The sequence below is a fragment of the Papilio xuthus genome, unplaced genomic scaffold (assembly GCF_000836235.2).
Source record: "Papilio xuthus unplaced genomic scaffold, Pxut_1.1 DF827756.1, whole genome shotgun sequence".
In the NCBI taxonomy this organism is placed as follows: domain Eukaryota; kingdom Metazoa; phylum Arthropoda; class Insecta; order Lepidoptera; family Papilionidae; genus Papilio; species Papilio xuthus.
Window position 1 is genome coordinate 2704381 of NW_013530893.1, and position 13797 is coordinate 2718177.

Below are 13797 nucleotides of genomic sequence, written 5' to 3' on the forward strand. Positions count from 1 at the left end.
TGGTTTCAAGGTATCTCAAGAACGGCTCAATAAATCTGGCTGAAATTTGGCATAGATGTGAAACATAGGCTGGAAGAACACATAGGCTACTTATAAAGTTTGTTTTTAATTCCGCGCATATGGAGACAGCAGGTTTTTAAATAAATGCTGCTTAATAGTAATAGTCAAAAATAACTGAACGTAGGTGAGGTGGCTCACGGGTTATATGACACTTGACTTGCAATGAGCAGGTCGAATCTAATGCTGCCGACTCAAATGTTTCTCGATTTAAAGGTAGTCGTCGAGCCAGTGGGGACGTATATTTCGCATATGATAATGAATAATGAATAGTATTATTTAATTTATTACCTTCAGCAGCTGCCAAACAAAAAGACACTTCAAGGGATAAATCTATAATATCCGCATCGTTATAGATAGAAGTGAACAAAAAAGCCATGTGCGAACCAGACCATAATATCAGAGTTATTATTTCAATAATGTACAAAGATTTCATAACAACAGAATTATGTCTATCAAATACATCAAATCCAATACATTTTATATATCGTAAAGAAACATTATATTGTTTTAAAAACTCGGCTTTCACTATCGACTCCGTCATTTTCCCCAAGTCTTACTAGTACGTCTTATATGTGAATAGAAATAGCGTGTATTTATAGGATAATTTTATTAATGACATAGAGCTACTAAATAAAAACATTATAACTGCATAAAGGCTGCTATACACTTTCTATTTTAACTGAGCTGTTAAACTGTACTTAGTAATTGTATTGAAGGTGTGCAGCGGTCTAATTTCATTTTGTTTTATCTTAATTCTAAGCTGAGATAAAAGAATGAACGTAAAACAGATTCTCATTCAATTTAACGGAACATCAAAAAGAAAGGAGTAAATAAAGAGATGCAAGGAATAATTAAATGAGAAAACTTTGTTATTCAAAATCAAAAAATGCGAAAGATTTTTTTTACGAACATATCCAATGGTTTCTTTATTCTTATCGTAAACCTTATAAGTTATTCAAAGTTAAATTATGGTTCAAATTACACGTTTCTTTGTTTGTGTAAACATAATAATTATGTTCTTCAGCACATAGAAAACTTTATCATAATGTTATGTGGAAACAGTTGGTATTATTTAAATAATATATATTTCATGTAAGACAAATAACTTGAAATATACTTAAGTTACATGTAACATGCGCTATTAAAGTTCGAAAAATTATACAGGCATAATACTTCCATCGTAAATAACTCAAAGCAAACACTACAAGACAGAACTTTAATATTAATATGAATAATAACGGCTCAAGCTGTAGCGATGAAAATTATTTATTGAGTTTCAAATGTCCTGACTCTGTAGACTTCGGACAAGATTTTTGGTATTGTCCATCACAGGCAAAGATCCCAAACATTTTCTCTTGAGCATTATAAAAATTAATAGATTATAGTAAATATATCTTCCATAACTAATGAAGTTTCAACTTTATTTACCGCATCGTCCAGTAATTCTCTATTAATTCCAATCCTCACCAACTCCCCTAAAGCGCCATAATAGCTAAAATCAAGTAGGCACAAAATATCACGTCTTTTAGCCTATCCATTTAATATAGGACAGTAATTTAATCCTTATGGCTTCAGTTGGACTACTTTAGGTGTCCGATTTAAAGATTTAAAAATAGCAAACTGCATATTTCTTCCTTTTATCCTATAATGAAGATCCTTACATCTAATAAATTAAAACGGTGTTTTAAAGACAATTTATTTATTTTACTTAGTTACACATGGTAGAAATCATAAAACTGCTATAATAATAATCTTATTATGATAAAATAAGTATTTCCTTGAGAAACAATAATTCACCTAATCATCACTTTCTTGTACCAGAACAACTCGATTTTTATCAACTCTAACATTTGGAGCACTTTTTAATTTCTTTATAAATTTCTCAGCAATCCTATCATCAACTTCATTGCCAGTAATTTCCGAATATTCCGATAGAACCTTCTTTTGCAACCTTTTAAATGGTACTTCATTATCTTTTTTCTGTAAAACAGACACTATAACTGCATGCCAGTTAAATTTGTCACTTTTACTTGTTTGTTCCTCACTTTTAGCTACATTTTGATCATGCAATGTAACACTGTCTTCTTCTGCGTCTACTTTTTTCTTTTTTTGTTGAGCTTTTACTTTAATTGGCTCTTCAATTGCAATCTCATCAACAACTTCAGGTATAGTGTTGACAGTATCCTGACGTTTTCTCTTTTTGTTTTTATTTTTCCCTTCAATATTATCTTCTGCTTCATCTGTACCATTAGTTTTATTATCTTTATTTTTATTCTTTTTGCCTTTCTTTTTCGATTGAACTTCTGCTACTTCTTCTTCTGCAGGTTGTTCAGCATCCTGCAATTCAGCTTCATACTTCTTCTTTTTCTTCTCTTCTTTACGCTGCTTCTTAGACAATTTCTTATCTGGTACATCACAGTTACCATTCTTTATTGGCACATTACTTTCAGCTTCATTATCTGTCTTTTCAGTGGCATTATCAACTTTATCACCATTCTCTATATTGTCTTTAGTATTCCCATTTGGCTTGTCTTTAGATTTTCCATTACAATCACCATTTACATTCTCTTTGCTATTATTCTTGTTATGTCCGTTCACTTGTGATAAAGCTGCCAGTTTAACTGATATCAGATCCCATGCTTGATCAATGTCTTTTTGATTTGTTTTTTGTCCACAGACATTTTTAACAAAATTAATAAATTTTGGCTTCTTCCTGGGAGTATTATTATGTTTACTAATTGTTTCAATAATTCTAAGTACATTAGGAGATTTAGTTTCAGTCTCGTCTAACACGGATTGTAACATCTCAACCCATGCATTTTGTTTCTTCTCGCCTTTTTTCTCTTTAGCTGTAAAACCTTTGCCAGAATATCTTTCTTCCTCCGTTATACATTTGATATGAGCCTCATAATCATTCCCTCTGAAACATTTAAAGTCTTATATTATCTTTAAAATAAATTTTAGAAAATGGTTAAAAAACTTACACAATGGATTGAAATTAAGAATTATCTAAATACTTCACTCACAGCAAACACAAATTCAGTGGTTGTAACTTGCCAAGTTGGTTCCTAGTAAGTTATACAACCAGTACTCTAAGGTACTGCCATAGCTAAAATTTGACTATGCCAAGATTAACAAAATTGTCATATACTGTGTTAAAAGTACAAACTGATACTCTATGTAACTTTTATCGAACATTTTAGCTCATATTTAATTGGGAAATTGCGTATTTGCTTCATAAAGTGACAGAGTACTTTGGGTGTAATCCTTAGAATGCTACTTTCATGTAAAAATTAAAAACAAAAGCTAAAATGTAAAATTAAACAAATGCACATCAAATTCAGAAATGGCGTATATTGATTTCATATCAAATAAATGGTAATTTGAATGAAAATACTCACAGAAAGTCCTTAAAGCAATCCATACAGGACAAGTTAGGAGTACGGTTCCTACATTTCGTGAGATAATGCTTTTCTACTTTTGGTTTTTGTACAGATTCCCCACAATGTCCACATGTAAACACTACCATCTCTTCTTTTAGAATCTCGTTAGTACTGAGATAATCCGGTCAACCCCTGAGGAAGAAAATGAATTACAATATGTATGAAAAGTGCATATGGTATAATATAGGAAACTTATGATTTATGTTATTTTTGTATACTAACAGAAAACTTAAAGGTCCAGAATTTTTATAACATAAACACGTGTGCGCTAAACATATGACGACAGAGTAAATAAAAATAAAATGAAGAAAATAATGTCAAAAATGTTGAATTGTCAAAATGTGCTGTAATTCAAACTTTTTTTCATATTTGACGTTCCTACCAAAGAGTATAGTAAGTATAGTGTAGTAAATGGTTATTTTTCCTTTTTATAAACTTACACCTATTCTATGTAAAACATAATTGCATATTATTCACAATTCAACCATACTCAAAATACAGAGAATTACAATGCGTTCCACATAACTAAGAATTTGTCATTTTTAATGAATTCTTCTTAACGTTATTCGTTATTCGTAGCTACAAAACTTTAAAAAACCGTTATAAAACATTTCTCTATAACTACTTTGCGCTTGTTTGTCTGTGTCTCTTTCGTCTTCATCACTTCAAAATACCGAATAATTGTTTTGGGTGTGTCATTTAAATATTATTTTGTAAGTTATCACTTTACAAAGATATTGTTTACAAATGTAAATATAAAAGTAGTAAAAACATTAAAATGACAGCTATGTATAGTTTAGTAATACTACTGTTAATAGGTAAGTTCATAATGTACTAATTCCGTAGGCTAGAATTATTTACAAATAATATTAAATAGGCTTTATTTATTATTATTATGTTTAACTCTAACCCTAAAAAGCTTTTAAAATCAAATTTAATTTAACTTTCTATAATCGATGAAAGGTCGCCAAATTGCTTTCTTTCAATTTCATTCCAATCTTTCAGGTTTTGCAGAAGCATATTACTACAATGACAATTTATCACAAGTTCTATTACAAAAAGAAAAAGAAAAGAATCGAGAACTAGTTATATGGTGTACTACATCAATCCTAGAACAGGAAAAATGTGAAAAATTGGCGAAAGCTGTGATGCAGGATAAGGGTCTATTTGGTGATGATTACAGAGAAATTGGATGCAAAAGAGTAAGTCGATGAAAACAAGGAAGGGCATATTTGTTAATGGGATTTGTAAAGTCCACTTTACAGAGTGTTTAAGTGCTTTTAAGTGCTTTGCTATTTAAGTGAATTCAAATAGTCACTTACTTGTTTGTCACCATTTGCTATAAAAAATCCTTGAATATTAATATTTATAATTGTACTCAGGATGCTAAATATATTTTCCGTAAAATAGGAAGTTCATGATTACCTTAAATGCAGTAGAATTTTGTACTTCTCAAAGATCATAAACATGAAAATTAAACTGATTGGCTTGTGGTGTATATTATCAGCCATAATTCAAGATTACACATTTCTACTTTTATAGATATTTTAAACTATTCTTCCAGGCTTTTGATACTGAAGACTGTATGATATGGGTGGATCAAGGAGAAGCTACGCTTTTAGCTTTAGATGCTGGTGAAGTCTATATTGCAGGCAGATATCATTCCCTCGTACCAATAGCTCAAGAGGTATTATACATATCTGCATATATCTTTGGAAAAAAAACTTAATAACCTATGTGTTCTTCTATACTATGTTCTATGTCTATGCCAAATTTCAGCCTTACCCATTCAGTGGTTCTGGATATATCTTCAAACAAACATCCATCCATGCATCTTAACATTTGCATTAATACTATTAGTATGATTAAATCTTATTCTTCTTCTAAATTCATCTAAATTCTTAAAGTATATAATATTTTTCTAGTTATATGGTAATGGTGAACCATACCAATATTCTGTGGCTGTGGTGAAAAAGGGAAGTCTTCCATCAGTTCAGCCGAGTACAGGATTGCATGGACTCCGAGGTGCAAAGGCCTGCTTCCCCGGTGTGGGAGCACTGGCTGGATGGGTTATGCCAGTACATATTGTAAGTTATTCTTTATATACATACTAGCTATCGCCTGCAACTCCATTAACACTAAATAAAAAAACGTAGTAGCCTATGCGTTATCAAGACTGTGTTCTACAGTTATGCCAAATTTCAGTAAGATCCATGAAGTTGTTTTGGAGATACCTTCAAACAAACATCCATCCATCCATTCATCCATCTAAACATTTGCATATATAATATTAATAAGATAACCGTCTTATATTTCGAAATTGTGTTTGTTTTTCACAATAAGATTTGAGCACTGATTTTTTTTTTAGTTACAATAAACATTAAAATAAATACTTGATTTTATTTGAAATTAACAAGAATCAAATTATTTTCAGTTAATGCAAGAAGGTGGTTTGAAAATAACAGATTGTAATAATCATATCAAATCAGCGGTGGATTACTTTGGAGACTCGTGCGCACCAAATTCATTGAAGGATATCTACAATCCTATTGGAGATAATCCTGACAAGTAATTATTTACTTTTTTTATTTTCTTTATTAGTATATGGTAGAAAACAAGCAAATGGCCATGTGAATTTGTCAAAATCATGAAGCGATCTCTGCCCATGTGATGCTCTGCCCATTGATTCACAGAGCAGGGGACGCTGATAGAGAATATGTTCCCTTGAGTCTTGTATCTATGAAGAAAACTCAAAAATAGACTAATCTTTGGATTAATTTCAAACATCTTGTTGGCTCGGAACATCATGTAACTCATTATACAGAATATAAATTTAGGTAACAATGGGATTTGAGCATCACATCATCGCATCACACAAAACACAGACGTCAAGTGGAAGCAATCCCACATTTTGTCTGATGATTCTGGTACTGGAGGCCTAATTTAAATGGTACTTCCCATCCCGCACTTTTCTTATGAGAAAAAGATGAGATGAGAATTTGACCAAACACCGATATTAATTAAGTGTATGCAACGCATCTATAATTACCAATATCTATGGGCGAATACAGCTAACTGGTTGCACATTTGCTGCCTTATAATTAAAAAAAAACTTAAATATCGACATTAGTTCACTAAAGTGTATAAATTTAGGTTATGCAAGCTGTGTTCTGGTGGGGCGGGTATACGTTGTACATTAGCGGATCCATACGCCGGGTACGAAGGTGCTCTCAAGTGTCTCGTCGCCAATAACTCGGGCGATATTGCCTTTGTAAGGGATACGACCATACAACATGCATTATTATCACATAAGATATTAGGTAAGTTCATTCAATATATGATTTATACATAACTTGTGAATCCATCTGTGCAGGATGAAAAAAACTTAATTTGTAGCCTATGTATTCTTTCAGACTATGTACTATATCTGTGCCAAATTTTATTGAAATCTGTTCAGCTATTCCGGAGATAAATATTAAACAAACAACCATCCATCCAAACATTCGCATCTATAATATTAGTAAGATTTCCGTCTCTGCGGGATTAAAAAAAAACTAATTTAGTAGCCTATATGTTCTTCAATGTTCTACGTCTATGTATGTGAGCTTTTTAAGCCATTCTGTTCAAAGGCCATTCTTCTAAACATTCATCTAAACTTTATTTATAATATTAGTAAGAAGTAAGATTATTAAGATTAATTACAGTTCATAGTTGTTATTTTAATGTTTATGGAAAGCTGACCCCACCACCTTGTGGGATGCAAGCTGGGGAGAGAGAGAGAGAGATGTAACTAAAACTAAATGTGTAATGATTTTTTTCATTGAATACATAGTTTATTAATACTAAAGATTAAGATGAACACAATCCCTCGCTAAAGATTTTGTTAATAATGTGTGATACTCTGTTGCCTAAACTTGATCTATTTTAAATAGTTGAAGCAATCTTACTTCTTACTAATCTTATAAATGCGAATGTTTGGATGTTTGTTTGAAGGTATCTTCAGAACAGTTCTACAGATCTTGATGAAATTAGGCACATATATAGAACATATAATCTGGAAGAACACATAAGTTACTTACTATGTTTTATTTTATTTAATTCGCTGCGGACGGAGTCACAGGCGACAGCTAGTTTAATAAAAATCAGAGTGTTGTACGAATATTGTTATCCCTTTCATTCTCTATGAATAAACAGAGATAAATGTATATTTAGGTGGAGTAAGTGAAGATAGCTTCGAACTGATATGTCGCGACGGTTCCCGCGCTCCCGTCACGTCATGGGAGAAGTGCAACTGGGGACGGATCCCAGCTGATGCTGTTGTGACCAGCAGTGCTGCCTCACAGGATCAAAGGAAGCGGTACTATATTGTATACTTTTGAACAAAAGTTTGGGATCACTAATAAAATTGTAGAAAAAATTATATTTAATATTATTAATCAAATTTTAATTACATAACAGAAATAGTCGATTGACAATTTATTACTTTAATTATATTTAGAGCTTCGGTGGCATGGGTTAAGCACTTGACTTACAATCTACAGGTGCTGGGTTCTAATCCGGTTGTATACCAATGTGTTTTTCGATTGACATATGTACATTTATCCGACGTTCTAATAGTTAAGGAAAACATATTGATGCAACCTGATATCTGTGAAGTCAACCTGCACTAGGCCTGAGTAGACTATGGCCTAGTCACTGCTAACTTAGGGTAGGCTCCGAGCCCCTCAGTGGGGATGTATAGTGAGCTGGTGATGAATGAAGAATATTACAAATCTAGTCTCTATTCTTAATTGTCTGCGCTGTGTAAAATAAACATTTTATTTTTCAGTTATCAAAATCTTCTACAGAAATTGGTACAATTATACGGCGAACCAAATCCATCCAATAAGAATCCAAATAATACATTCGGACAACAGAACCGGGATCAATACGGCAATCCGTTCAGTTCGACTGAACGAGATTCATACGATACATACGACCCGTACAGAAGAAATAGATTCAATTATGACGAGAAACAAGATAATGACCCAAATAGGTAAATTCTTTAAAATTACTTAATAAATAGCCTATATAAATATATAGCCTATGTGTTCTTCCAGCATATGTTCTACATCTATACCAAATTTTATCAAGATCCATGCAGCTGTTCTAGAGATACATTCAAACATCCATCCATCTAAACATTCGCATTTATAATATTAGTAAGACAAGTTAAGTCGCGGAATTAGTTCGGGCGGAGTTAAAGAAAAAACCTGAATAAATAGCCTATGTGTTCTTCCAGACTATGTTCTATATGTATGCCAAATTTCATCGAGATTCATTAAGCATTTCTGAAGATACCTGCAAGCAAACATACATTCGCATCTATATATATAAAAGAAAGTCGTATTAGTTACACTATTTATAACTCAAGAACGGCTTTACCGATATGCCTGAAAATTGGTGAGGAGGTAGCTTAGAGCCAGGAGACGGACATAGGATACTATTTATCATATTTTTTTCCGAATTTATACCTTGAAGAGCTGCTTTTTATTTAACTTACTAATATTATAAATGCGAATGTTTAGATGGATGTGATGTGGATGGACGGATGGGTGGGCTACACTAATTTTTTTTATATATCCACGCGGACTGAGTCGCGGGCGACAGCTAGTTTTTAATATTATTAAGATGACTAGTCGTAAAACATATAGTGTAACAATATTGTTATCTCTTTGTTACATGAGATTCTATAATTTGTTTTAGAGTAAGTACACTCGCTCCATTCCAAACAAGACTTGATCGTTCCGGACAACCTATTGAACTGCCTTTCCAGTTGTTTGTTTCCAATGAAACTACTGATTTGTTGCTACAGGTAAGTCTCTCTTCCTCTCTTTTACTTCGCCTCTTTCCCACACTAAATCTCTATGGGAATCATTAAGTTACATTGACTAGTAAAAAGCAAAGTTTGTGATGAAAAATAACTTAATGACACTTATTAAAATAAGTAAAATATGTCATTCGCCATAATAATTATAAATATAATACTTGTTTATAAAAACATGTTTTATTATGAAGCAATCAAGACTGTGTTTTTTAAATATCAATGTAATTCCCTTCAAACCTTTCTAAGATCGAAATTTTTATATTTTTTTTTACTTTAGGATGCAACAATAAACTTCCGTATGTTAAATGAAGAAGAACAAGCATCAAAACATATATTGAACAATAAGTATGTCGGAGATCAGGCAGAGAAAGCGGTGCTGGGTGTCAGAGCATGTCCATTGAAAAGAGCTATACTGTGTGTTACAAGTGATCCGGAGATGGATAAATGTATAAAAATGAGGGTAAGTTTAAAAAAATCTTTGTAAAAAGACATACTAACAGATATCCCGATGAACTAAGTACACAAAAAAATGAAATAAAGTGTGGCTGTTCACTTAAAACTTAGTAACTTTTGTTATTGAGTAAAATTCAAAACCTAGTTTGAGAAAAATTGGAATTTTTTAACTTTACTTATTAATTTTGACGGCTAGTATATCCTGGTTAATGTAAACTTTCAGTTTTAACTATTAAGTTAATCCATAAAAGGTTATTGACTGACAAATTTATCTGACCCGGTGGAATAAGTCACACTAAAATATGACAGCTCAGTAGCGCCTCTCTCAAGATACAAAAAGTGTCAAATGATCCTTCTTGTATCTGTGAGAGAGCCGCTGCCATCAGTCAGAAAATATGTCAAACTTACATGGACATATAAAATGGCGTAAAAAATTAAAAAAATGTCTGGACAGACAGACGAACAGACAACAAAGTGATCCTATAAGGGTTCTGTTTTTTTCCTTTTGCATTTATAATATTAAGTAAGATGTATGTATGGTTAGCTTATTGAAGTTCTTGATACCAGATAGCACTGAAGGCTGCAGTGTTATCACCCACGTTGTCGTGTTGGCGCGGTCACAGCGCGCGACACTGCGAGCGCGCGGTGGCTGAAGGCAGTGCTGACTTCACTGTACTGGATGCTGCGGACATGCTGCACGCCGCGTACAAACACCGGCTAGTGCCATTCATGCAGGAGGTATGTAATGTCAGTCCTCACTGAGGGACTCAGAGTCTACCCTAAGTTGGAGAGTAGGTCTAGTCAACTCTCCCAGTGCGGATTGACTTCACACATATCTTTTGAATTTGTTTGCAAATATGTGCAGGTTGCATCACGATGTTTTCCTTTAGCGTAAGAATGTCGTATAAATCTAAATATGTAAAGCAATAAACACATTGGTACATTACGGGGTTTAAATCCAGGACCTGCCGATTACAAATCAAGTGTTTAACCCCTGTGCCACCGACATTCCTTCTTTATAGTATTCAGCAGCATTTTGCTTCAAAACTTCTGTTACGATTACTTAACGTGTTAATTATCATACTAAAGACCACTTAACGACTCTGTACAACAGTAATCATAATTTCTCCAGGTCTATACCAGCGGCGAAAGTTGGTACTATGCAGTTGCAGTTGCTAAAGAACAAGATCCTGACACCGATTTGACTTATCTACGTGGCAAGAACACCTGCCACACTGGTATAGGCACAGCAGCGGGATGGATATATCCCTTGGCTTATCTGCTATCCAATGGATGGATCAGGTATGAGAAATGGATATGTTATTTCATATCAAAAATTTGTATGAATGTGATGCCCGAGCAACTATGAGTCTTGATACTCACAGTACATACATACATATTGAATGGGTATAGAAACGAACTAAGATTTGGAATTAAGCGCCATAGCAACTTTTATTGAGCTCCAAAATACCTTTTCAATATCACACATAGCTATTCTAGGGTTAGACGGGGATTTTGCCGAAGGTGGTAAATACGCGTTTTATAATTTGCCGTTATTATGATTAAATCGGGTTATAGACCAAGAATTTACCGTTAAATATTTCATGTCTTGAAACTTTTTCCTAAATCGAAGTTTTTAACATTTTGCAGGCCGTACGGTTGCGATGGCGCCCACGCGGCCGCTCAGTACTTCAGCAAGTCGTGTGCACCCGGCGCCCTCAGTACGGAGTACGTGGACTCCGCCACTGTGCCGCACGACAATCTCTGTCATCTCTGTCATGGAGCTTCCTTCAGGTAACATGAGGGCGCGGTTGGACGACCGCCCAGGGCGCTTGTTTGATAACGGCACCACATATCTGCATAAAACACATTACATTGTTAATCTGACATAGTGGGCATAAGTCAAACTAAATTATGACAGCTCACTAGCGCCCTCCTGACAATGTCAAAATACTGTCACAAGATTTTTTGTACTGTAGCTATCATGTCATGTTTTTCTTTTATGGCATTTTCCATGCATTACATTCTTCCTTCATTAGGTATTTGACTAATAGCTGTCGCCCGCGACGCCTTCCGCGCGGAATTAAAAAAAAACTTTATTAGTAGTCTATGTTTTCTTTCAAACTGAGTTCTACGTCTATTTCAAATTTCAGCAAGATCCTTGCAGCCGTTCAGGATACTTTCACACATATATCCATCTATACATTCGCATTTATAATATTAGTAAGATTATATAAAATATATAATATCCATGTTGTACAGACGTTGCCGTCGTGATGCAAGCGAGCCGTACTACGGGCACGTGGGCGCACTGCGCTGTATGGTGGAGGGGGGCGGTGACGTTGCCTTCGCGCGACACTCCGCGCCCGCAGAGGTGTCTGGTGGGCGCCGTCGCGAGTGGTGGGCGCGCGATCTGCTGCCCGACGACCTGCAGCTACTCTGTCCCGATGGTATACCAGCCATCTTCATACTACATTGTTTTACATATTATTTTCTTAGTAACGGTTACATGCCATGCTAGCGGACAAAAAAAACAAGCCTATAATATTCCCGCATTTATCAGGAACCTTCCTCTCAAATTTTGTTGAAATCAGTCCAGCCGTACATTACGCGGACTTATGGACAGACTCATAGACAAACAATATTAAAAAAAAGTATCAGTTATATCAATTTATAGTAAAGTGAGCAATAAATATTAAAAGAAATGGTCTTGGCAGACAGACGGACGGACAACGAAGTGATCCTATGGTTCCGTTTTTTTCCTTTCTAGGTACGGAACCCTAGTATATAGATATCCTACACTAGGTATTACAAACTACAAAATATGCTATGATAAAACTTTCTTAACCCATACTATTTACAGGTACTCGAGCTAAGATGCATGAATATGAACATTGCAATCTAGGCAAAGTACCCGGCGCGGTACTAATGGGTCGCGCCAATCACACCGAGCTTGATACATATTCAAATCTAATGATATACGCACAACAGTTATATGGTGCAGCCACTTCTGATGAATTCAGGTAAATATAACATTTTGTACAAAAATTCAAAGTATTGACTCAAAAGATAAAAAGAATGTAAACACTGCTGGTAACCAGATTGTTTCTACCAGCTGTTAAGCCCTCCGCCATATTGTGACGTCATAAAATCGAAAAAGTTCACATCAAATCTCATCGAAAATTTACTCACATGTCACAAATTAATCCCTACAAATATTATAAATCCGAATGTTTAGATGGATGGATGGGTGTTGGAAGATATATCCGGAAGGGCTCAACGGATATTGATGAATTTTTTCATAGAACACAATCTGGTAGACCCTATAGGTCACTATTTAATTTTTTTTTTCAATTCGACGGAGTCGCAGGCGGCAGCTAGTAAATTTATAATAATGCTTATTAATTGTTACAGTTTTAGCATGTTCTTTTCTCAACCACCATACGCGGACCTCATCTTCAGCGATGCGGCTGTCCGTCTAAAGCCATTGCCACACAGCAAGCGATCAGCTGAGATGATAGCCGGACCTGCGCTACTCAGAGCTGCGAGAATAGTGTCATGTGATGCACCACAAGCATCATACTATGTAGCTCCCGATCCGGAATTCTTATCACATTCCTACAGAACGTATATTATGGGACATGTACTGGCTATTACGTTGTTTATGGTCGTTTTAATGCAATAACGCAGTAAGACTATGGTTAAAATGTTGCCAGTGACATGCTAAAAATGTTTTTTTTTCATGAATTATTCATCAGTTTCCTGTCCTACGTGGACTTAGTTGATTTATTTATAGTTTTCTAAATGTGCACTGACATTTTCTGTTTCATTTAAGCTTGAAAAAAGTAATTTTGATAGCAATATGGCAACATTACTCACTCTTATGTCAAATGTTGATTTGATTGTAGACTAAAAAAATAGTAAAACTAGATTGTAAGACACGAAAGGTAGATAGAAGGTAGGTAAGTGATTAAT

The 13797-nt window shown here is 34.3% G+C and overlaps 2 protein-coding genes across 2 annotated transcripts; one reads left to right on the plus strand and one right to left on the minus strand.

Annotated features, from left to right (window-relative positions):
* Positions 1–1774: 1774 nt before the first annotated feature.
* LOC106116132 (cell growth-regulating nucleolar protein) lies at positions 1775–3843 on the minus strand. Its single transcript, XM_013309871.1, has 3 exons — positions 3726–3843; positions 3462–3635; positions 1775–2980 (listed from the first exon to the last, which is right to left on the minus strand). The coding sequence occupies exons 2-3, from the start codon at positions 3587–3589 to the stop codon at positions 1858–1860; spliced, it is 1251 nt and encodes a 416-aa protein (XP_013165325.1). The 5' UTR covers positions 3590–3635; positions 3726–3843; the 3' UTR covers positions 1775–1857.
* Positions 3844–4163: 320 nt separating this feature from the next.
* Positions 4164–13740, plus strand: Tsf2 (transferrin 2). The gene is made up of 16 exons (XM_013310139.1): positions 4164–4321; positions 4509–4705; positions 5068–5190; positions 5429–5590; positions 5938–6071; positions 6657–6823; positions 7716–7860; positions 8332–8538; positions 9249–9357; positions 9647–9829; positions 10390–10560; positions 10955–11124; positions 11473–11616; positions 12085–12272; positions 12686–12845; positions 13237–13740. The coding sequence occupies exons 1-16, from the start codon at positions 4282–4284 to the stop codon at positions 13505–13507; spliced, it is 2571 nt and encodes an 856-aa protein (XP_013165593.1). The 5' UTR covers positions 4164–4281; the 3' UTR covers positions 13508–13740.
* The last annotated feature ends 57 nt before the right edge of the window (positions 13741–13797 follow it).